The sequence below is a fragment of the Sus scrofa genome, chromosome 2 (genome assembly GCF_054392235.1).
Source record: "Sus scrofa isolate SSC_HxYL_T2T_F1_AM1 chromosome 2, Sscrofa_HxYL_maternal_Yorkshire_Landrace_v2.0, whole genome shotgun sequence".
NCBI lineage: Eukaryota > Metazoa > Chordata > Mammalia > Artiodactyla > Suidae > Sus > Sus scrofa.
Window position 1 is genome coordinate 70,739,103 of NC_139384.1, and position 23,148 is coordinate 70,762,250.

The following is a 23,148-nucleotide window of genomic DNA, read 5'->3' on the forward strand; positions in this document are numbered from 1 at the left end:
CTCAGTGCTACACAGTAGGATCTCATTGCTAATCCATTCCAAAGGCAATAGTTTGTATCTATTAACCCCAAGCTCCTCAGCAACCCCACTCCCTCCCCCTCCCCTTTGGCAACCACAAGTTTATTCTACAAGTCCATGATTTTCTTTTCTGTGGAAAAGTTCATTTGTGCCGTATATTAGATTCCAGATATGTGATATCATATGGTATGTCTTTCTCTTTCTGACTTACTTCACTCAGGATAAGAGTCTCTAGTTCCAGCCATGTTGCTGCAAATGGCATTATTTCATTCTTTTTTACAGCTGAGTAGTTTTCCATTGTGTATACATACACAACATCTTCCTAATCCAATCATCTATTGATGGACATTTGGGTTGTTTCCATGTCTTGGCTATTGTGAGTAGAGCTGCAATGAACATGTGGGTGCATGTGTCTTTTTTTTTAATTTTATTTTTTTTATTACTCAAATGAATTTATCACATCTGTAGTTGTATAATGATAACAATCTGATTTCACAGGATTTCCATGTGTCTTTTTTAAGGAAAGTTTTGTCCAGATATATGCCCAAGAGTGGGATTGCTGGGTCATATGTAGTTCTATGTATAGATTTCTAAGGTATCTCCATACTGATCTCCGTAGTGGTTGTAGCAGCTCACATTCCCACCAACAGTGCAGGAGGGTTCCCTTTTCTCCACAACCCCTCTAGCATTTGATATTTGTGGACTTATTAATGATGGCCATTCTGACTGGTGTGAGGTGGTATCTCATGGTTGTTTTGATTTGCATTTCTCTAATAATCAGTGCTGTTGAGCATTTTTTCATGTGTTTGTTGGCCATCTGTATATCTTCCTTGGAGAAATGTCTATTCAGGTCTTTTGCCCATTTTTCCATTGGGTTATTGACTTTTTTTGCTGTTGAGTTGTATAAGTTGCTTGTATATTCTAGAGATTAAGCCCTTGTCAGCTGCATAATTTGACACTATTTTCTCCCCTTCTGTAAGTTGTCTTTTTGGTTTATTTTGGTTTCCTTTGCTATGCAAAACCTTGTCAGTTTGATTAGGTCCCATTAGTTTATTTTTGCCTTTTATTTCTGTTGCTTTGAGAGACTAACGTGAGAAAATATTCATAAAGTTGATGTCAGAGAATGTTTTGCCTATGTTCTCTTCCAGGAGTTTGATGGTGTCTTGTCTTATATTGAAGTCTTTCAGCCATTTTGAGTTTATTTTCATGCATGGTGTGAGGGTGTGTTCTAGTTTCATTGCTTTGCATGCTGCTGTCCAGGTTTCCCAGCAATGCTTGCTGAATAGACTTTCTTTTTCCCACTTTATGTTCTTGCCTCCTTTGTCAAAGATTAATTGACCGTAGATGTCTTGGTATATTTCCGGGTTCTCTATTCTGCTCCATTGATCTGTATGTCTGTTTTGGTACCAGTACCACCCTGTCTTGATGACTGTGGCTTTGTAATATTGCTTGAGGTCTGGAAGAGTTATGCCTCCTGCTTGGTTTCTGTTTCTCAGGATTTCTTTGGCAATTCTGGATCTTTTGTGGTTCCATATGAATTTTTGGACGGTTTGTTGTAGTTCTGTGAAAAATGTCATGGGTCATTTGATAGAGATTGCATTGACTCTGTAGATTGCTTTGGGTAGTATGGCCATTTTTGCCATATTAATTTTTCCAACCCAGGAGCATGGAATATCTTTCCATTTCTTTACATCTTCTTTAATTTCTTTGATTAAAGTTTTATAGTTATTGGAATATAAGTCCTTTACCTCCTTGGTCAGGAGTATTCCCAGGTATTTGATTTTTTTGGGGTGCAATTTTAAAAGATATTGTATTTTTGTATTCCTTTTCTCATATTTCCTTGTTAGTATACAGAAATGTGACTGATTGCCGAATGTTAATCTTATATCCTTCTCCTTTGCTGAATCTGTTGATCAGTTAAAGTAGTTTTTGGGTTGAGTCTTAAGGGTTTTCCATGTATAGTATCATGTCACCTGCATATAGTGACAGCTTTATCTGTTCGCTTCCAATTTGGATGCCTTTTATTTCTTTTGTTTGTCTGATTGCTGTGGCTAGGACGTCCAGTACTATGTTGAATAACAGTGGTGAGAGTGGGCATCCTTATCTTGCTCTAGATTTTAGTGGGAAGGCTTTTAGCTTTTCTCTATTGAGTATTATCTTTGCTGTGGGTTTGTCATAAATGGCTTTGATTATGTTAAGGAATGTTCCCTCTATACCCACTTTGGTAAGAGTTTTGATCATTAATGGATGTTGGACTTTGTCAAATGCTTTTTATGCATCTTTTGAAATGACCATGTGGTTTTTGAGTTTTCTTTTGTTAATGTGGTGTATGACATTGATTGATTTGCGTATGTTGAACCATCCTTGTGCACCTGGGATGAATCCCACCTGGTCGTGGTGTATGATCGTTTTGATATGTTGTTGGATTTGGATGGCTAAAATTTTCTTTAGAATTTTTGAGTCTATATTCATCAAAGATATTGGTCAATAGTTTTCTTTTTTGGTGGTTTCTTTGTCTGGTTTTGGAATTAGGGTGATGGTGGTGTCATAGAATGTCTGCGGGAGTGTTCCTTCTTCAATATTTTGAAAAAGTCTAAGGAGGATGGGCACCAGATCCTCTTTGCATGTTTGGTAGAATTCTTCTGTGAAGCCATCTGGTTCTGGACTTTTATTTGTAGGGAGTATTTTTATGACATATTCAATTTCATTTCTAGTGACTGGTCTTTTCAGTTGATCTGTTTCTTCTTGATTCAGTTTTGGCAGGCTGTAAGTCTCTAGAAAGTTTTCCATTTCTTCTAGGTTGTCAAATTTGTTGGGATACAATTGTTCATAGTATTCTCTCACGATTTTTTGTATTTCTGTAGTATATCCAATCTCTTGAGATAAAACATGGTGGAAGATAATATGAGACAATAATGTGTACATGTACAACTGGGTCACTTTGCTGTACAGCAGACATTGGCACAACACTGTAAACCAACCAACCATACATTAATAAGAAATATCATCAAAAAAATAAAAATCTGTCTCCTAAGGCAAAATAAATAAAGACAAAAAAACAAATGGGATCTAAATAAATTGAAACTCTTGCACAGCAAAGGAGACCAAAAGCAAACTGAAATGACAGCTACTTTGTGGGAGAAAATTGTTGCAAATAATGACAGATAAGGGGTTAATATCCAAAAAAATTATAAATAGCACATACAATTCATTATCAAGAACCAAAGAACCCAACCAAAAATGGTAAGAAGACTTAAATACATAAAAGAAAGAAGAAATGCAGATGGTAACAGGCATGTTAAAAAATGCTTAATGTTGCTAAACACAGAAAAATTCAAATCAAAATTGCATTGAGATATTGCTTCACACCTGTCAAAATGGATATCATAAAGTCTACAAATAACCGATGTTAGCAAGGATGTGGAGAAAATAGAACCCTAGTACACAGAAAGAAATAAAAACACAGAGGAAATGAAGCACCATGATCAAGAACTGATAGAAAAGCAGGGGAAAAAAACTTCCAAGGATTTCAGGTCTTGTACTTTATTTCTTCCTTTACAGAGTTCCCATCATGGCGCAGCGGAAATGAATCTGACTAGGAACCCTGGCCTTGCTCAATGGCTTAAGGATCTGGTGTTGCCATGACCTGTGGTGTAGGTTGTAGACACGGCTTGGATCCTGTGTTGCTGTGGGGCTGTAGCATAGGCCAGGGGCTACAGTTCCAATTAGACCTCTAGCCTGGGAACCTCCATATACTGCGGGTGTGGCCCTAAAACGACAAAAAAATAAATAAAATAAAATAATAAAAAATAAAAAAATTCCTTAACAGTCCCTTCTTGTTCTGAAAAAGAAACATAATTTAGTCAAAAAAATTATTTTTAAATTATGATAATACAATGATTGACTACAAGGACTAAGTCTCAGTAAACCTCCAAAACAGCTAGATGTCACTTTGAACACATTCTTTTATGCCACAGGTCTGATCTCCTAGGAAAATACCCAAACAACCACACAAATGTCGCCTAGACATAAGGAACTTGGAGCTGGGTGGCGTTTTAGGGTGGGGTCCCCCAAACTGAGACCTTGGGTGAGAGTGCATGTGAGCAACTTATAGGATGAGCAAGGGATGATATTAAGCAAAGCCCCATAGCAGTTAACTTTGCCCTCAGTCAGGGAGTTCTGGAGATGCAACAGGTCACACCTCAGACTATCTCAGTCAGGGTCAAGAGAGCCAGAGTGTTTACACTCCTAAGCCCATTAGTCACTAGTTAAGGTCTTCTGCCAGGCACTAGTGGCATTGGGGCTTTTGTTTCTTCCCCAAGTAGAGTTTAACTTTCCAGAATGCAGCTCCCAGAAGCCAAGAAAACTGAATTCTAGAAGCCCATGATGTACCACCTATGGTGCCTATCCCTCTCAGTTTCTAAGGATCAGCAAGACCTAACCAGACACCTTGGAACCAAGTTACTTTCCACATACTCTCTCTCCCATATTAACTCATCCCAGGGTGCTCTGCCCTTCACAAAGAAAGCAGGAGTCTTATAGGTTAGAGATGGGTTGCATAACTGCGCATGACATCTCTGTCAATGATTTTGGAAAAGTTGTAGGATACAAAGTTAATACACAGAAATTTATTACATTTCTATATACTAACAATGAAAGATCAGAAAGAGAAATTAGGGAAACCATTCCATTTACCGTTGCATCGAGAAGAATAAAATATCTAGCAATAAACTTACCTAAAAGAGACAAAAGACCTGTATTCTGAAAACTCTAAGAAGCCGATGAAAGAAATCAAAGACAGCACAAAGAGATGGAAAGATATAACCTGCCCTTGGATTGGAAGAATCTGCATTGTTAAAGTGAATACAATAGTCAAGGCAAACAGAACTAAAATAAAGAGGGTGAGATGCTTGAGATAGCATGCCACTGATATTTGGCAAATAGCCAACCCAATAGAAATTTCACCAATAAAAATTTGGTAATTAGGGTGTTCCTATCATGGCTCAGTGGTAATGAACCGAACTAGTATCCATGAAAATGTGCTGTGCCAAAATCATTGATGAGGTCTAGCAGTTTTATGGTTGTGTCTTTAGGATTTTCTAGGTATATTATAATGTCATCTGCAAACAGAATCCAATTTGGATTCTTTTCAATTTTTTTCCTTCTTTGAGTGCCATAGCTAGGACTTCCAAAACTATCTATGTTGAATAACCGTAGTGAAAATTGACATTCTAGTCTTGTTCTTGATCTTAGAAGAAATGCTTTGTTTTTCACCATTGAGAATGGCCTTATCTGTGGGTTTGTTATATATGCCTTTTATTATGTTGAGGTAGGTTCCCTTAATTCACACTTTCTGGACTCTAGAGAGTTTTTACCAGAGATTGGTGTTGGATTTTGTCAAAAGAGTAAAACAACTTTTTCTGCATTATTGAGATGATCATATGATTTTTATTCTTCAGCTTGTTAATGTGATATATCACATTGATTGATTTGTAGATATTGAGGAATCCTTCCACCCCTGTGATAAGTCTGACTCTATCATGGTGTATGATCGTTTTAATATATAGTTCAATTTGGCTTGTATTTTAATTATGCTTGAACCTTCCACTGGAACTGAAATGGAGAGCTGGATATTGCTCTGCTAATTTACAAAGTTTCTTGCATAAGGTTGAGGAATTGGGTGTGTCCAGATGGAAGAAATTTTCTTTACCTTTCTAAGTTCTGGCTGGTCTAAGAATTATATTTATATGAGACAGAGTAATAGGAGAAAACTTCAAGCAAAAGTTTACAATATGTATACATGGGAGAGACCCAGGAAAACTGAGTACCTTTCTAAAATTCCTGAAGATCTCACCTAAGTAAGGATAAAGAGGATATTGGGGACAGCGCTTTGGGATTTCAAAGGGGATGGAAGTAATTCACCTGAAGATGGAAAAGCAAACCTATTTTTGCTGGGCCAAGAGGAGACAATGGGATCCAGAGTGAGCTCTGATCTGTAGATTCTACATTTCCTCCATCACATCTAACCCATACTCTTTTCAGATATCTCTGGTTGTAATTCTAGTAAAATTCTAGTAAAAATCCTCTTTCCCCAATTCTTAGGCTACTAATGGGGAGTTAAAAAGAAGAACTTCCAGAGCCTTCAGTTTCTTAAAAATAATAAACAAATTTAATCCTTATGCCAAAGAAACACATTTTGGGGTAGCAAATTTTGTTCCCCTACATAGGTATAGGCAGCTGTACATTGGAAATACCACTTTCATATTTTTTGTTTTTCCCCCATTTTCTCCTCTTTTTAGTGCTGCACCCACAGCATATGGAGATTCCATAGGGGTTGAATCAGAGTTGTAGCTGCCAGCCTGCACCACAGCCACAGCAATGCAGGATTCGAGCCACATCTGTGAGCTACACCACAGCTCACAGCAACACCGGATCCTTAAACCATTGAGCAAGGCGAGGGATCGAACCCACATCCTCATGGCTGCTAGTCGGGTTTCTTAACCACTGAGCCATGACAGGAACTTCTGTATTTTTTTTTCTTTTTATTGATTTAATTGCTTGCACCAAAGAGCCAGGCAGTTTGAGGGAATTTCACTTGCCACATGGACGATCCCCCCATTTGCATTTGTTTTTATCACTCCACTTCAGGGTGAGCTGATACTGTTACTCAAACAGTAAGGGTTCACCTGTTGGTGGTGTCAGGACAAAAGACAGTCAAGCCAAGGCCCAGGAGAAGGAAGGATTTATTACTTACAACTAGTAAGGAGAACACTGGGGATCTCTCCAAACAGCAAAACTGGGGAGGTTTTAGACTAAGGGTACATGCATATTAATGAAGAGGCTTGAGTGGTCAACAGAGTCCTAGCTTTAGCTGATTGAAGTAGGAAATGGTCAATATCATTATCCCTTATGTTCCCATTGATCTGCTAGTTGAGCTCTTCAGTCTAATCTTTACCATTGAAACAGAACTGGGAGTCTTTATAACTGATGTATTATCCTCGCTATTGTTACTTCTCTTGCTTGATAACAGTCCATTGCTTCTGCATTCTTTTTTTTCCCTTAAGATCATTAATTACTGAGATCTGTCCAAGGGCAAGCATTGTGGCCAGGCTTTGATTACCAAATGCCTTAGGCCAAAAACGGCTTCTCTTATGTCAAGCCATGACTGATCCTCTTTCTCTGGGGACCCCCTACCCTATCTGCTTACAATATGAAGAGGAATAGACTGCTTCCTCCTGTGCCCACTTTGAAGTAAGATCTAACATCAATGCAGTCACCAAATAAATTTAGCTCAGCAAGGTAATGACAGTGATGTATTGCCAGAGATTTCATAGGGAGGAAGGAATGAAGCTTTACAAATGATGTTGTGTGAAAACTTTCTAAAACTACTTTTAACACCTGTGTTCTGTGCATCCCATTCTTCACCAGGCTCTGAGCGATCACCTTATCTCTACTTCCCTAATATACCATCACTACCAGTAATAAGATCTTCATCTCTTTTTCCCAGTCCTCCTTTTCTCACCAAGCAAGCCTGTAACCCTATCAAGTTCAGCCACCACCTTATCCTTTTTCTTTCCTGGATACCTCTCCCTACTCCACTGCTTATGTAGAGAATCCTCTCTCTCCTTCTCTCCTCTCCAGTTGAAAACACAGAATGTGTTTCAAGGATCAGTAGAGCATGGGTTCTTCAGTCTTAGAGGAAAGAGTTCAGTGAGCAGCAGAGTGACAGGTAAGGAAAAAGTTTATTAGTATAGGATGCTTGTGAGAGATACAAGCAGGCAGGTAAGAGCCACCCCAAGAGCTGAATAGTCTACATTTTTATAATCAAAGGAAAAGTGGGGATGGGGAGAAGACCAGCTTCTTCATCATTCTTTTTTTTCTCTTTTTGCTACTTTTTTTTTTTTTTTGCTTTTTTTTAAGGGCCACACTTGCAGCATATGGAGGTTCCCAGGCTAGAGGTCTAATTGGAGTTATAGCTGCCAGCCTACACCACAGCCGCAAGGCAGGATCCAAACCATGTCTGCCACTTATGCCACAGCTCGTGGCAATGCTGATCCTTAACCCACTGAGCAAGGCCAGGAATCGAACCCACAAACTTATGGTTCCCAGTTGGATTTGTTTCCCCTGCACCACAATAGGAACTCCACTGTGCCATGATGGGAACTCCCTCATTCTTGAGAAGATATCAAGATTCCATCATCAACTCTTTCTCCACATTAGCAGGAGAGTTTTGTCCCTACATGGCCCAACTTGAGCCGTCATGGTGCTATTCAAATCAGAGGGATGATAGTAACATATGCTAAAATACGGTAAATTATCTCTGGTTTAATATAATGATGTCTTCTACTTTGGAACGTTACCTTTCCCCTAAATTTTTGTTTTTAGCGTGTGCAGAGAGCATGTCCTAGGAATCATTACCTTACTGACCTCAACCTGCAGAATGCAGGTGTCATTGACTTGACGTACAATTTTGTTGTTAGTTTTGCTGTTAAGCAAGAATGTTTTGTTTCACTATTTTCTGACTGTTTTCTTGAATGATGAATAACTAATAATTATCTTCTAAAGCCTCCTAAAATTTCCTAGTTGGCTATATAAACTGTGTATTCTATCCCTTTAACATCCACATACCAAACACTCAGCTTGGAAACAAGTCACTTCCTAGGATTTCAAAGGCATTGGGAATTTGCAAATAACAAGTCATTTGATGTTGGCACAAACTGGGTTTTTTTTCTGCATGTTTTTAAAAACAAATCAATGCTCTATTAAAGGTACTGAATAGTGTTCCACATCCAGTATATACCCATATAGTAACTATTATGATTTTTTATTACTGCTATATCAGCAGTGGTGGTAGTAGCCCAATAGCCAGTTATAATGTTGCTACTAGCTAATCAACATGAATAATGTATATGCCCACACATATGTATGTAATAATTTTTCTCCCTCACAAAATTGTATGATCACAAGCATGGGTAACATATAGAAGTTCACAGAATGGTAATTTTCAAGGAGATTGCAACCACACTGAACCAGTCAAAACAAAGATTCTTCTCCTCTTCATGCTATATAAAAAGATTAACTCCAAATGAATCAAAGGCCTAAATGTAAGAGCTAAAACTATAAAATTCTTAGATGATAGCATTGGTGTGAATCTACAGGACTTTGGATTAAGGAAAACATTTTTAGATATGATAACAAAAGCAGAAGCAACAAAAGAGAAAATACATACATTGAATTTTTCTATAATTAAAATCCTTCTTTACTGCAAAGAATATCAACAAAGGAGTGAGGACACATCTCATAGAATGTGAGAAAATATTTGAAAACCACATTGCTGTTAGGGAACTTATAACTAGAAAATATGAAAAGTTCTTAGAACTCAACAACAGAAAGACAACCCAATTTTTAAAATGGATAAGTGTATCAATAATATTTCTCCAAGAACATATATAGCAATAGCCAAAAGGCATGTGATAAAATTCTCAGCACTTTTACTCATTGGCAAAATGCAAAATAAAAAACATGAGATACCACTTCATACTCACAAGATAGCTATATCAACAAGACGGATAAAAAGGAGTATTGAAAAGGATGTGAAAAAATTGAATGCTACTACATTGACGAGAGGAATGCAAAATTGTTCAGCCACTTTAGGAAAGAGTCTGGAATCTTTTTAAAAATTAAACATAGAGGTGGTTGGAGAGAAGATGGTGGAGTAGATGGACCTGAGCTCCCCTCCTCTCATGAAATCACATCTAAAATCACATCTAACTGCTGAACAATCATGACAAAAATGAATAGAACTTAGCAAAAAAAGATATTCTACACCCAAAGACAAAGAAAAAGCCATTACAACTTTGTAGGAGTGGTGCTTTGTGATATAATCAAATCCCATTTTCACCAGATAGGCAACCCACAAATTGGAAAACAATATCACCGAGATTCTCCCATAGGAATGAGAGTTCTGAACCGCACATCAGGTTCCCCAGCCTCGGGGTATGGCATTGAGAGGCAGAGCCCTCAATGCTTTTGGTTTCGAAGGACAGTGGTGCTTGAGTACAATAGCACCAGAGGACTATGGGAAAGAGAGACTCCACTCTTGGAGGATGCACACAGTTTCTCATGTGCACAAGGATCCAGGGTAAAGCAGTGACACTCTAGTAGCCTGGGTTAGACATAACCTACAGGTACCTGAGATTCTCCTGGGGAGGCGGTGTCAGCTGTGGCACACTTTGTGTCAAGGAAACAGGTGGAGCAGCTCCCAGGGAAAATTCATCTTTGTGAGCTCTCCTAGGGATCACCATTTTGTCACCAAGATGTGGCCCCATGAAACAGTCTGCAGGCTTCAGTCAAAAACAGGGCAGCAACACAGCTCCATCTAAAGTCTGCCTGAGCCCACAAGCCTGTTCTAAACACACCACTTGACATGGTCTTGCCCACCAGAGGGACAAGACACAGCTCAATTCACCAGTGACTAGGTACCAGTCCCTCCCACTAGGAAGCCTGCACAAGCCCCTAGACCAGCGAACCCATTAGGGGGCACACACTAGAAGCAAGAGGGACTATAATTCTGAAGCCTGTGGAATGGAGACCACAAACACAGAAAGTCCAACAAAATGAGATGGAAGAGAAATATGTTCCAGAAGAAGGAACAAGATCAAACCCTTTAAGAAAAACTAAGAGAAGCAGAGACAGGCAATCTACCTGAATAATATTTTAAAGTTATGATAGCAAAGGTAATCCAAGATCTTGGAAAAAGAAAGGATGCACAGACCAAGAAGATACAAGAAATATTTAACAAAGAGCTAAAAGATATAAAGTACAAAGAAATGGAAATTATAGCCATTCTGACTGGTGTGAGGTGGTACCTCATTGTAGTTTTGATTTGTATTTCTCTAATAATTAGTGATGAGCATTTTTTCATGTGCATGTTGGTCATCATATATCTTCTTTGGAGAAATATCTGTTCAGGACTTCTGTCAATTTTTCTTTTTTTAGGAGTTCCCGTCGTGGCGCAGTGGTTAACGAATCCGACTAGGAACCATGAGGTTGCAGGTTCGGTCCCTGCCCTTGCTCAGTGGGTTAACGATTTGGCATTGCCGTGAGCTGTGGTGTAGGTTGCAGACACGGCTCGGATCCCGCGTTGCTGTGGCTCTGGCGTAGGCCAGTGGCTATGGCTCTGATTGGATCCCTAGCCTGGGAACCTCCATATGCTGAGGGAGCAGCCCAAAGAAATAGCAAAAAGACAAAAAATAAATAAATAAATAAAGTTCCCTGTGACTTCCTTAAGTCACATTTTTGGTGACCTCCACCATTTCCCTTCTTCATAATGAAGGTACCCATAGGTAGCTCTGACCTGTCTTTGCCATCTTGAGACAGCACTCTGTCTTTCATTTCACACCTCACATAGATGAAACTGAAACACACTAATGAGAAATTATTGTGCTGAAATTTATGTGCATGGAAAAAAGGGAAAGATTTCCATAAGATGGGAGATAGTAATACCTTTTTATATGCCTATATCCTTACCAAATCACTGATCCCTCTTTGTGTCTCTCCCCTCTCCCCCTCTTTCTACCCATCCCTACTTCTATAATCCTCCCTTTATTCCTCTTTTTCCTATGCATATTGCCCTATTGCCCTATTGCCAACCTCCTCCTTCCTCTCTCTTTCCCAGATTTTACCTCAAATATTTTATATTTTTAACACAATTGAATGATTAGATTTATTTAAAGGACTCTACTCCTACTAGCCTGTTCTCTCACTCTCTCTCTTTTCCATTCTCACATCGTTCACTCAATTCAACTCAACATAAAAACTTCGCTTAGACTCATCACTACAATGTGCAGTGAGGAATTATAAATAGTACACCATTATCAGCATCAAATACTTTATACTTTATATATACTTTATATTCCTTTGTACTTTTGCTATAATTAAAATGTAATAATTATAAAACATTAGATACATTACTTTATACATAAAACAGCCAATTCAGAAGGGTTATTATCTTTAGGTTTTGTTTATTCTTATTTTGAGGGGCTGAGGGACAAAGTATTCTCTTTCTAGTCCATTCAAGAAGACGCACATGCATCAGGGTCCTGACACATCCATGTGGTGCTCCCCACCTGCCTATAAATAGATAACACATTCTTAGGCATGGTTAATGGGATATAGTTCATCCCACTGAGTATGAATAAGAGGTTATGATGACTTGAGCCTATGCAAGAAGGGGGAAAATTGGATAAAGACAAATAGCTACTCGAACTCCTGTGGAGTGTGGGTATTTTCTTATACTTGAATCACTGTAAGAGTTCTATGAAGACAGACATTATTATCCCCAACTTTTCTATCATATTTCTTACCACAACCCTTGTGGTCAGGAGCTTAGGGGACAGAAAGCTCTTTGGAAGCTTCTCTTTATAGCATTCTTCAGCTCCTTATTCCGGAGGCTGAAAATGATTGGACTCAGAAAGGGGGTGAAGACTGTATAGGTGGTGGTCATCAGAGTGTTACTGTCCATAGAACGGGGGCCCTTGGGCTTGAGGTAGATGATGGAGGCAAAACCGTAGTGCACAATAACTATGGTGAGGTGGGAGACACAAGTGGAGAAGGTCTTGTGCCGGCCCTCAGCAGAGGGGATCCTCAAGATGGCAGCCACGATGAAGACATAGGAGAGAACAATGAGGAATAAACACCCCATCAGGGCTGTGACACACACCAGGATCACAACGATGGTGAGAGAGGATGTCTCATTTCCACAGGTCAATTTCAAAAGGGAAAAGACATGACAGAAGAAATGATGGATCACATTAGATCCACAGAAGGTGAGGTTAAAAACTATCAATGTCACCATCATCCCCACAGCTGAACCTCCAGCCCAGGACCAGGACACAAGACGGGCACAGTCACGTGTGCTCATGAGCATGTTGTAGTGAAGAGGGTGGCAGATGGCCACATAGCGGTCATAGCCCAGGATCATGAGCAGGAAGGAGTGGGTGTAGCCAAATGTGAAGGAGAAGAACATCTGGCTGGCACAGGCCACAAAAGTGATGGAGCGGTAGACGGAGAGCATGTCGACTAGCATGCGAGGTGTGATGGCAACAGTGAAGAGAATCTCAGAGGTGGAGAGGGCACACAGGAAGAGGTACATGGGTGTGTGGAGGCTGTGCTCCCTCCAGATGGTGGTCATGATGAGCAGGTTCCCCAGCAGCGTGAACAGGTACATCAGCAGGTAGAGCAGGAAGAAGGTGGGTAGGAGCTGCTGAGGGAAGTTGGAGAAGCCGATGAGGATGAATTCAGACACTGTGCTATAGTTCTGACCAGACAAGGATGCTGCATCTGTTGAGATCAGAAACTGAATGAAAACAAGTGGTTAAAACATAGGCTCTAACATAGATTAAATGGCAATTAAAGACTTTTATACTATATAAGTATTTGCTTAACTTCTCTGGGTCATGCAATCTTCATCAGTAAAATGGAGGAAATCATAATAGTTCTTACCATTCATTGTGATTATGATAAATTATATTAGTATATTATGTGATTAAGGCAAAGTTTGCCTCCTGGGTTTTTATTAACCATCAAAAAGAAATAAAATGTTTAGGCTTATAATCAAGATAGACATAGATGACCAGGGTTATAGTGGGAATGTTTGTAAGAAAAATAATTATGGTCCTGCTTTACCTATCCATGTGGATTTGAAAATCCATTATGAGACATCACCTAGTCAAAGGAAATGGGTATAGTAAAAATAGCAAACTATGATCAAGTGATGTTGGTTTATCCCATAAATGACAAGATGGTGCAGCATCATGTGATTCATCACATACCTTTAAAAAAATCATGTAATTATTTTGATCAAGTAAGGAATCGTGTTCTAAAGTTCAACTACTATTTTATGGTTTTTAAACTGATATAATTGACATTTAACAGTATATTAGTTTTAGGTGTACAACATAATGATTTGGTATATGTATAGCTATTGAGGACTTTTTGAAAAAGACTTTTTGCAACATGAAATTGAAGAAGACTTTCTTAGCTGGATAAAAATAGATACTAAATATTAGCTAATAGTATACTAGGTGGGGAACTATACATGCATTATTTAAGATCAGAAACAAGCCAAGGCTACTCACTGTCTCTGATGTTCTTTAACGTGAAACTGAAAGTCATGAGTGGAGCTATAAAGAAAGAAAAAAAAAGATACATAAGGACTTGAAGGGAAGAGACCTGAACATCTCTCCAGAAGAGAGAAAAGGATCAATGTTAGAACAGTAAGAGTACAATTCTGAAGAAGGCAAGATCAACTTTCAAAAAACATAGTATTTCTCAATACACTCAAGCAGATAATAACAGGAGACCATCCAACCAAAAAAAAAAAAAAAAAGAAGAATGGAGAACCATAGAATCAACTGGAACACGAGGATCAAATGGCAATAAATAATCATCTATCAATTATCACCTTAAATGTCAATGGACTGAATGCCCCAATCAAAAGACACAGAATGGCTGAGTGGATAAAACGGCAAAAACCTTCAATATGCTGCCTACAAGAAACTCACCTTAGGACAAAAGATACATATAGATTGAAAGTGAAAGGCTGGGGAAAAGTATTTCATGCCAATAGACATGACAGAAAAGCAGGAGTTGCAACGCTCATATCAGACAAAATAGACTTTAAAACAAAAGACATAAAGAAAGACAAAGAAGGACACTATTTAATGATTAAGGGATCCATCCAAGGAGAGGATGTTACTATCATCAACATATATGCCCCAAACATAGGAGCACCCAGATACATACAACAAATATTAACAGACATAAAGGGAGATATTGATGAGAATACAATCATAGTAGGAGACCTAAATACCCCCCTCACATCAATGGACAGATCCTCTAGACAGAAAACCAATAAAGCAACAGAGATCCTAAAGGAAACAATAGAAAAGTTAGACTTAATTGATATCTTCAGGACACTACATCCAAAAAAATCAGAATACACATTCTTCTCAAATGCTCATGGAACATTCTCAAGAATCGACCACATATTGGGACATAAAGCGAATCTCAATAAATTTAGGAGCATAGAAATTATCTCAAGTATCTTCTCTGACCACAATGCCATGAAATTAGAAATCAACCATGGGAAAAGGAAAGAGAAAAAACCTACTCCATGGAGACTAAACAACATGCTACTAAAACACCAATGGGTCAATGAGGAAATCAAGAAGGAAATTAAAAACTATCTTGAAACAAATGATAATGAAGACATAACCTCTCAAAATCTATGGGATGCTGCGAAAGCAGTGCTCAGAGGGAAATTTATAGCAATCCAGGCCTTTCTCAAAAAAGAAGAAAGATCCCAAATTGACAACTTAACCCTCCACCTAAATGAATTAGAAAAAGAAGAACAAAGAAGTCCTAAAGTCAGCAGAAGGAAGGAAATTGTAAAGATCAAAGAAGAAATCAATAAAATAGAGACTCAAAAAACAATAGAGAAAATTAATAAAACCAAGAGCTGGTTCTTTGAAAAGGTGAACAAAATTGATAAACCCCTGGCCAGACTCACTAAAAAGAGGAGAGAAAGAACCCAAATCACCAAAATTATAAATGAAAAAGGAGAAATCACAACGGATACAGCAGAAATACAAAAAACCATAAGAGAATACTATGAACAACTATATGGCAATAAGTTTGACAATCTGGAAGAAATGGACAATTTTCTAGAATCTTACAGCCTGCCAAAACTGAATCAAGCAGAAACAGACCAACTGAACAGACCAATCACTAGAAATGAAATTGAAGAGGTCATAAAATCACTCCCTACAAATAAAAGCCCAGGACCAGATGGCTTCACAGGTGAATTCGATCAAACATATAAAGAGGAATTGGTGCCCATCCTCCTTAAACTCTTTCAAAAGGTTGAAGAAGAAGGAATACTCCCAAAGACATTCTATGAGGCCACCATCACCCTCATTCCAAAACCAGGCAGAGATACCACCAAAAAAGAAAACTATCGCCCAATATCATTGATGAATATAGATGCAAAACTTCTCAACAAAATCTTAGCCAACCGAATCCAACAACATATCAAAAAAATTATACACCATGACCAGGTTGGGTTCATCCCAGGTTCACAAGGATGGTTCAACATACGCAAATCAATCAACATCATACACCACATTAACAAAAAAAAAGTCAAAAATCATATGATCATCTCAATAGATGCAGAAAAAGCATTTGACAAAGTTCAACATCCATTCATGATCAAGACCCTCGCCAAAGTGGGTATAGAGGGAACATTCCTGAATATAATCAAAGCCATTTATGATAAACCCACAGCAAATATAATCCTCAATGGGGAAAAACTGAAAGCCTTCTCACTCAAATCTGGAACAAGACAGGGATGCCCACTCTCACCACTGCTCTTCAACATAGTTTTGGAAGTCTTAGCCACAGCAATTAGACAAACAAAAGAAATCAAAGGCATCCATATAGGAAGAGAAGAGATCAAACTGTCACTGTATGCAGATGACATGATTCTATACCTAGAAAACCCTAAGGACTCAACCCCAAAACTCCTTGAACTGATTAATAAATTCAGCAAAGTGGCAGGATATAAGATTAACATTCAGAAGTCAGTTGCATTTCTGTATACCAGCAATGAAGCATTAGAAAAGGAATACAAAAATACGATACCTTTTAAAATTGTACCTCACAAAATCAAATACCTCGGAATACACCTAACCAAAGAGGTAAAGGACCTATATGCCGAGAACTATAAAACCTTAATCAAAGAAATCAAAGAAGATGTAAAAAAATGGAAAGATATTCCATGTTCCTGGATTGGAAAAATCAATATTGTGAAAATGGCCATCCTACCCAAAGCAATCTACAGATTCAATGCAATCCCTATCAAATTACCCATGACATTTTTCACAGAACTAGAACAAACAATCCAAACATTTATATGGAACAACAAAAGACCCAGAATCGCCAAAGCAATCCTGAGAAACAAAAACCAAGCAGGAGGCATAACTCTCCCAGACTTCAAGAAATACTACAAAGCCACAGTCATCAAAACAGTGTGGTACTGGTATCAAAACAGACAGACAGACCAATGGAACAGAATAGAGAATCTGGAAATTAACCCTGACACCTATGGTCAATTAATCTTTGACAAGGGAGGCAAGAACATCAAATGGGAAAAGGAAAGTCTATTCAGCAAGCATTGCTGGGAAACCTGGACAGCTGTATGCAAAGCAATGAAACTAGAACACACCCTCACACCATGCACAAAAATAAACTCCAAATGGCTGAAAGACTTAAATATACGACAAGACACCATCAAACTCCTAGAAGAAAACATAGGCAAAACACTCTCTGACATCAACATCATGAATATTTTCTCAGGTCAGTCTCCCAAAGCAATAGAAACTAGAGCAAAAATAAACCCATGGGACCTCATCAAACTGAAAAGCTTTTGCACAGCAAAGGAAACCCAAAAGAAAACAAAAAGACAACTTACAGAATGGGAGAAAATAGTTTCAAATGATGCAACTGACAAGGGCTTAATCTCTAGAATATACAAGCAACTTATACAACTCAACAGCAAAAAAACCAATCAATCAATGGAAAAATGGGCAAAAGACCTGAATAGACATTTCTCCAAAGAAGATATACAGATGGCCAACAAACACATGAAAAAATGCTCAACATCGCTGATTATAAGAGAAATGCAAATCAAAACTACCATGAGATACCACCTCACACCAGTCAGAATGGCCATCATTCATAAATCCACAAATAACAAGTGCTGGAGGGGCTGTGGAGAAAAGGGAACCCTCCTGCACTGTTGGTGGGAATGTAAACTGGTACAGCCACTATGGAGAACAGTTTGGAGATACCTTAGAAATCTATACATAGAACTTCCATATGACCCTGCAATCCCACTCTTGGGCATCTATCCGGACAAAGCTCTACTTAAAAGAGACACATGCACCCGCATGTTCATTGCAGCACTATTCACAATAGCCAGGACATGGAAACAATCCAAATGTCCATCGACAGAGGATTGGATTCGGAAGATGTGGTATATATACACGATGGAATACTACTCAGCCATTAAAAAGGATGACATCATGCCATTTGCAGCAACATGGATGGAACTAGAGAATCTCATACTGAGTGAAATGAGCCAGAAAGACAAAGACAAATACCATATGACATCACTTATAACTGGAATCTAATATCCAGCACAAATGAACATCTCCTCAGAAAAGAAAATCAATCATGGACTTGGAGAAGAGACTTGTGGTTGCCTGATGGGAGGGGGAGGGAGTGGGAGGGATCGGGAGCTTGGGCTTATCAGTCACAACGTAGAATAGATTTACAAGGAGATCCCGCTGAATAGCATTGAGAACTATGTCTAGATACTCATGTTGCAACAGAAGAAATGGTGGGGGGAAAAACTGTAATTGTAATGTATACATGTAAGGATAACCTGACCCCCTTGCTGTACAGTGGGAAAATAAAATAAAATTTAATAAAAAAAAAAAAAAAAAAAAAAAAAAAAGAATTATCAAACCCTTAAAAAAAAAAAAAAAAAAAAAAAAAAAAAAAAAAAAAACATAGTATTTCTCATGGTATTATACCAGTAATAATCATTCAAAGTATATAATTTAAGTTAAAATGAAGAGAAGACTCCCAATAGTGACACAAACTATAAAGAAATAGCTGTCAAGAATTTTGGTCTTTGGACCCCTTTATGTTCAAAAACTATTGAGGCCCTAAAAGGACTTTTGTTTAGGTGAATTATAACTATTTATTTTTACCATATTAGAAATTAAAACAGAGACTCTTCAAAAATATTTCTTTATTAGTACATTTAAAATAATCATAATAAACCTATTATGTGTTAATATTAATAACATATTATGTGAGAGTAACTACATTTCCAAAAAACATTTAGTGAGAAGTGTGCCCTTGTTTTACATGTTTGCAAATATGCCTAATGTTTGCCTAGTAGGAGACAAGTTGATGCTCATATCTGCTTCTACATTTAGTCTGTGGGAACACATTGTTTTAATTGTATTATGTGATTAAAATATATCAATACATGTAATTGGAAAAGTTAGGACATGATGGACCCCCAGGAAGTGTCTCCAAGACTCCTAGGGGTCCTCATCTCATACTTTGAAATCCTCTCTTATAAAATACCTAGGATTTAACCAAAAAATTCAGTATCACAAAAGACAAAATTTTAACCACTAATAAAAATGTAGAAGATGATCTGAATATATGAAAACAGTCTACACTCTCAGATGAGTTGCGCTAATATTATGAGATCAACTTTTCTCCCAATTATACCATCAGTGCAATTGCAGTTACAATTCCAGTGTATTAACTGTGAATTTGATAAAACTAACCAGAAATTCCTTCTAAAAATAAAGTCAGTGCAAAACTATGCTAATCTTACAGAAAAAAAGAAGTAAATAAGAAAGATAAAGCCTCCCAGGTAGTGAGACACATTATAGAATCATAGTCATTTTTTAAGTATTAACCTGAAATAGACATAGATACTGATAAAACTGATTATATATCAAAGAAAATATCCCTTCATTATTCAACACCTAATATATGATAAAGGTAGTGGCACAAATCAAAGGGAAAAGGTGGATTTTTTACTACTTTGTGGTGGGAAAATGTTCATGTTATGAAGCAAAGTAAATCTGAATTTTCACTCAAGACCACACTGCAAAGGTGAAAACCATTTGGATTCAGGACATAAATATGAAATATAATGTGTAAGTTTAATAGAGAAAGTGTAAAGAATTACTTTGTTGATTTTTCAAATTTGTATAGTGATTTTTTTTCATTATAGCTAGTTTATAGCATTCTGTCAATTTTCTACTGTACAGTATGGTGACCCAGTTACACATACATGTATAGATTCTTTTTTCTCACATTATCATGCACCATCATAAGTGACTACACATAGTTCCCAGTGTTACGTAGCAGGATCTCATTGCTAATCCATTCCAAAGGCAATAGTCTGCATCTATTAACCCCAAGCTCCCAATCCATCCCACTCCCTCCCCCTTGGCAACCACAAGTCTGACAAAACTTTCCTTAAAATAGACACATGTATCTGCATGTTAATTGCAGCACTATTCATAATAGCCAAGACATGGAAACAACCCAAATGTACATCAACAGATGATTGGATTAGGAAGATGTGGTACATATACACAATGGAATACTACTCAGCCATAAAAAAGAACAAAATAATGTCATTTGCAGCAACTGGTGATTTTTAAAGGCACAGAATTTAAGGCGATTTTTTTTTAAGGCATGAAAACATCAACATTAAGTACTATGGTCCCATGCGGGATATTTTAGGTAAAATTATCAGGTGGATGGAAAGTTGGGAAAAGATAATTTGCATTTTGTAAAACTGACAAATAAGGCATTCTCTCTGTGGAACAGAAGATTAAGGATCCACTGTTGCTGCAGATGTGGTATATGTCACAATTGTTGCTTGGATTCAATCCCTGGCCCTGGAACCTCCATATGCCACAGGCATGTCCAAATCCCCCTGTCCAAAAAAAAAAAAAAAACCTGACAAATATGATCTAGAAGAATAAATAAAAGAAGGTAGGAACCTCAATATAAAAATGAGGAAAAGATATGAGCAGATAAATCACAGAGGAAGTTACATGTAAATGAAAAGATGCTCAGGAAAAGAGGGGTAGATGGGGATAGAATGGAAATGGCAATGGAATTTTATTGTACACCTATTCAGTTCCCCAAATTAGAAAAGTCCATGTTGATTGGACTATGGGGCAAAATAATCTTCCTGTACTGCTGGTGAGAAGGTAGAATGGTGAAAATTCAGAACATACAAGCTCTGTACATCAGCAAATTTAATCCTAAACCCATCTCTCTCCTCAAACCTATTTATAAAGAAGTAACTAAGAGGATGTCCTTTGTAGCATTGTTGTAGAGGGGGAATTGGAAAAAACTGCTTGTCGCAATTGGGAATAATTCAGGTCAGATGGGTTAGATGCAGACACTGGAGCGCCAAACAGATGGAAACAAACAGATATTAGATGTACACATAGCAGTATAAATAGACTTTTAAAATAATGTTGAACAAATAAAGATTATCCAGCATAATTCCATTTGGGCACACAAAATATAGAAGAAGAATATACACATTCTTTATCTCATGTTATCTCCCATAATGGTCTATCCCAGGAGAATGAATATGGTTCCCTGTGCTATGCACAACACTGTAAAGCAACCATACTCTAATTTTTAAAAAAAGAAAAAAATTAAAAATATGGAACATGAAACCAGTCTGTATGAAACTGGAACAGTATATATGTATCATTACATATTTGTCACCCCATAGAATACACCACACCAAGAGTGATGCTTAATGTAAACTTGGACTTAAGTAAATTATATCCATATTGGTTCATCAGTTGTAACAAATGTACCAATATAAATAATAGAGGAAACTGTGTGCAGGAAAAGGAGATAAGTTGGGACCTGCTATACTATTGGATCAGTTTTTCTGTAAACCTAAAACTTCTCTAATAAAATAAAACCCATTGGTTTAAAAAATTAAAAATCAACTTTAAATTGAGAAAAAAGTGTATACATGTATGTGTAACTGGGTCACCATGCTATATAGTAGAAAATTGACAGAACACTGTAAACCCACTATAATGGAAAAAAATTAAAATCATTATATAAAAAATAAATAAATTATATGCATACAGAAAACAATACATAACTTGCAAGAATACATGCAAACCTAAACACACACAGTACGTATTTTTTTAAATAATTGTTAACAAAAAGGAAATGGGGTGAAAGAAAGAGAATAAATTTATGAAATAAGAGGACCTTGTGCAAACCAGTTATGGTCAAAACTTGCAAACTGGAAATATCATAGCTCAAACCTCTGCACCTAAAGTCCATCTTAAATTAAAAATGTATTTTTTATGATTAACTTGAGCCATATTTCTACCCAGAGCTGCTGAACTCCTTGGCTCTGAGATGGGTACCCCATAATTGCACTCCATAGTAATCTCACTAGAGCACTGTCTCTAATTATTGACCACAGTAGGGGTCAGCCTAGAACTTGGAGGACAGAGTCACCAAGACAGTGAGGAAATTGGCTAGAGTGAGGATGTTTTTTGGAGTGAGGAAGACTGCATTTTATGACTGAAAAATAAAGCCTCTGACCACCTAAGCTCCCCACCCAGAAATCAAGACACTGGCATCAACTGGAAAACAGTTGATGCCCACGTCTCAGCATTCTCCTTCCCAACTAAGTATGTCTCAGTTTCCTTCACTCTTCTCCATCTATATGGCTCCGTCTCCTCTCCCTCAGATCGCAGTCCCAGGATCTTCTTATATCCCCTTTTTTTGCTTCCAATCTGCTCTGGCTTCCAGAGAGAATTTTCTGATACATATATAAAGTATGCAGCCATCAGGCCCAGGGTTCAAATTCCAGCTCCTACGGTATGGGAGAAAGAAAGAACTTTCCAGTTCTGAGCCTCCTCTCCAAAAAATAGGGGTACATAGAGAACTTCCTTTAGTGGGTACATGAGGATTCACATAAAAGGCTCAGAGTTTACCTCTAAGTAAATACATTATAAATGTGGTTATCAGTGACTTTGAGATTGACTTTGAAACCCTTCTTCTGATGGGTTTTGTGGCACGCTCTATTAGATGTCACCAATTGGCCTCATTCAAAACTCATGGTCTCTCACCCTAGTGGAGGGCTTAGTACCTCTGGTAATCACACAACACACTTCCCTCTAAGAGACTGATCCATCCTCCACTCTCTTCTCCAGCCCCTGCCTCATACCCACAGTCCAGCTTTCCACCTATTGCTTGGAGGAAAAACAGTGATTCTTTAGGCTGGGTTCTCCTAACTCCTCTGACAGATGGGCACAATTCTGTTTCCTCTGGCCATAGAGGATGGCTCAGACACAGCTGCTAAGTAAACATTACACACATGACTGAGTACATTCAACTCACATCTATGTCACCCCTAAAGCCTCTGCTCAAGGTTCAAGGTAAGTTCAAGCCCAGGACACAACAGCTGAG

The 23,148-nt window shown here is 37.8% G+C and overlaps 1 protein-coding gene across 2 annotated transcripts; it reads right to left on the minus strand.

The window, feature by feature from the left end:
- Nucleotides 1-12,397: 12,397 nt before the first annotated feature.
- LOC100525329 (olfactory receptor 10H3-like) lies at nucleotides 12,398-21,458 on the minus strand. Of its 2 annotated transcripts, XM_085012600.1 has the most exons (2): nucleotides 21,444-21,458; nucleotides 12,398-13,336 (listed from the first exon to the last, which is right to left on the minus strand). In XM_085012600.1, the coding sequence occupies exon 2, from the start codon at nucleotides 13,244-13,246 to the stop codon at nucleotides 12,398-12,400; it is 849 nt and encodes a 282-aa protein (XP_084868726.1). In that variant the 5' UTR covers nucleotides 13,247-13,336; nucleotides 21,444-21,458. The 2 variants fall into 2 exon arrangements, with proteins under 2 accessions (XP_084868726.1, XP_020940757.2); XM_021085098.2 differs by lacking the exon at nucleotides 21,444-21,458 and having other exon boundaries at nucleotides 12,398-13,363.
- Nucleotides 21,459-23,148: the final 1,690 nt, after the last annotated feature.

What these genes read in the sequence shown, in the direction of transcription:
- LOC100525329 (XM_085012600.1), bottom strand. Translation starts at nt 13,246, where the DNA reads ATGTACCTGTTCACGCTGCTGGGGAACCTGCTCATCATGACCACCATC.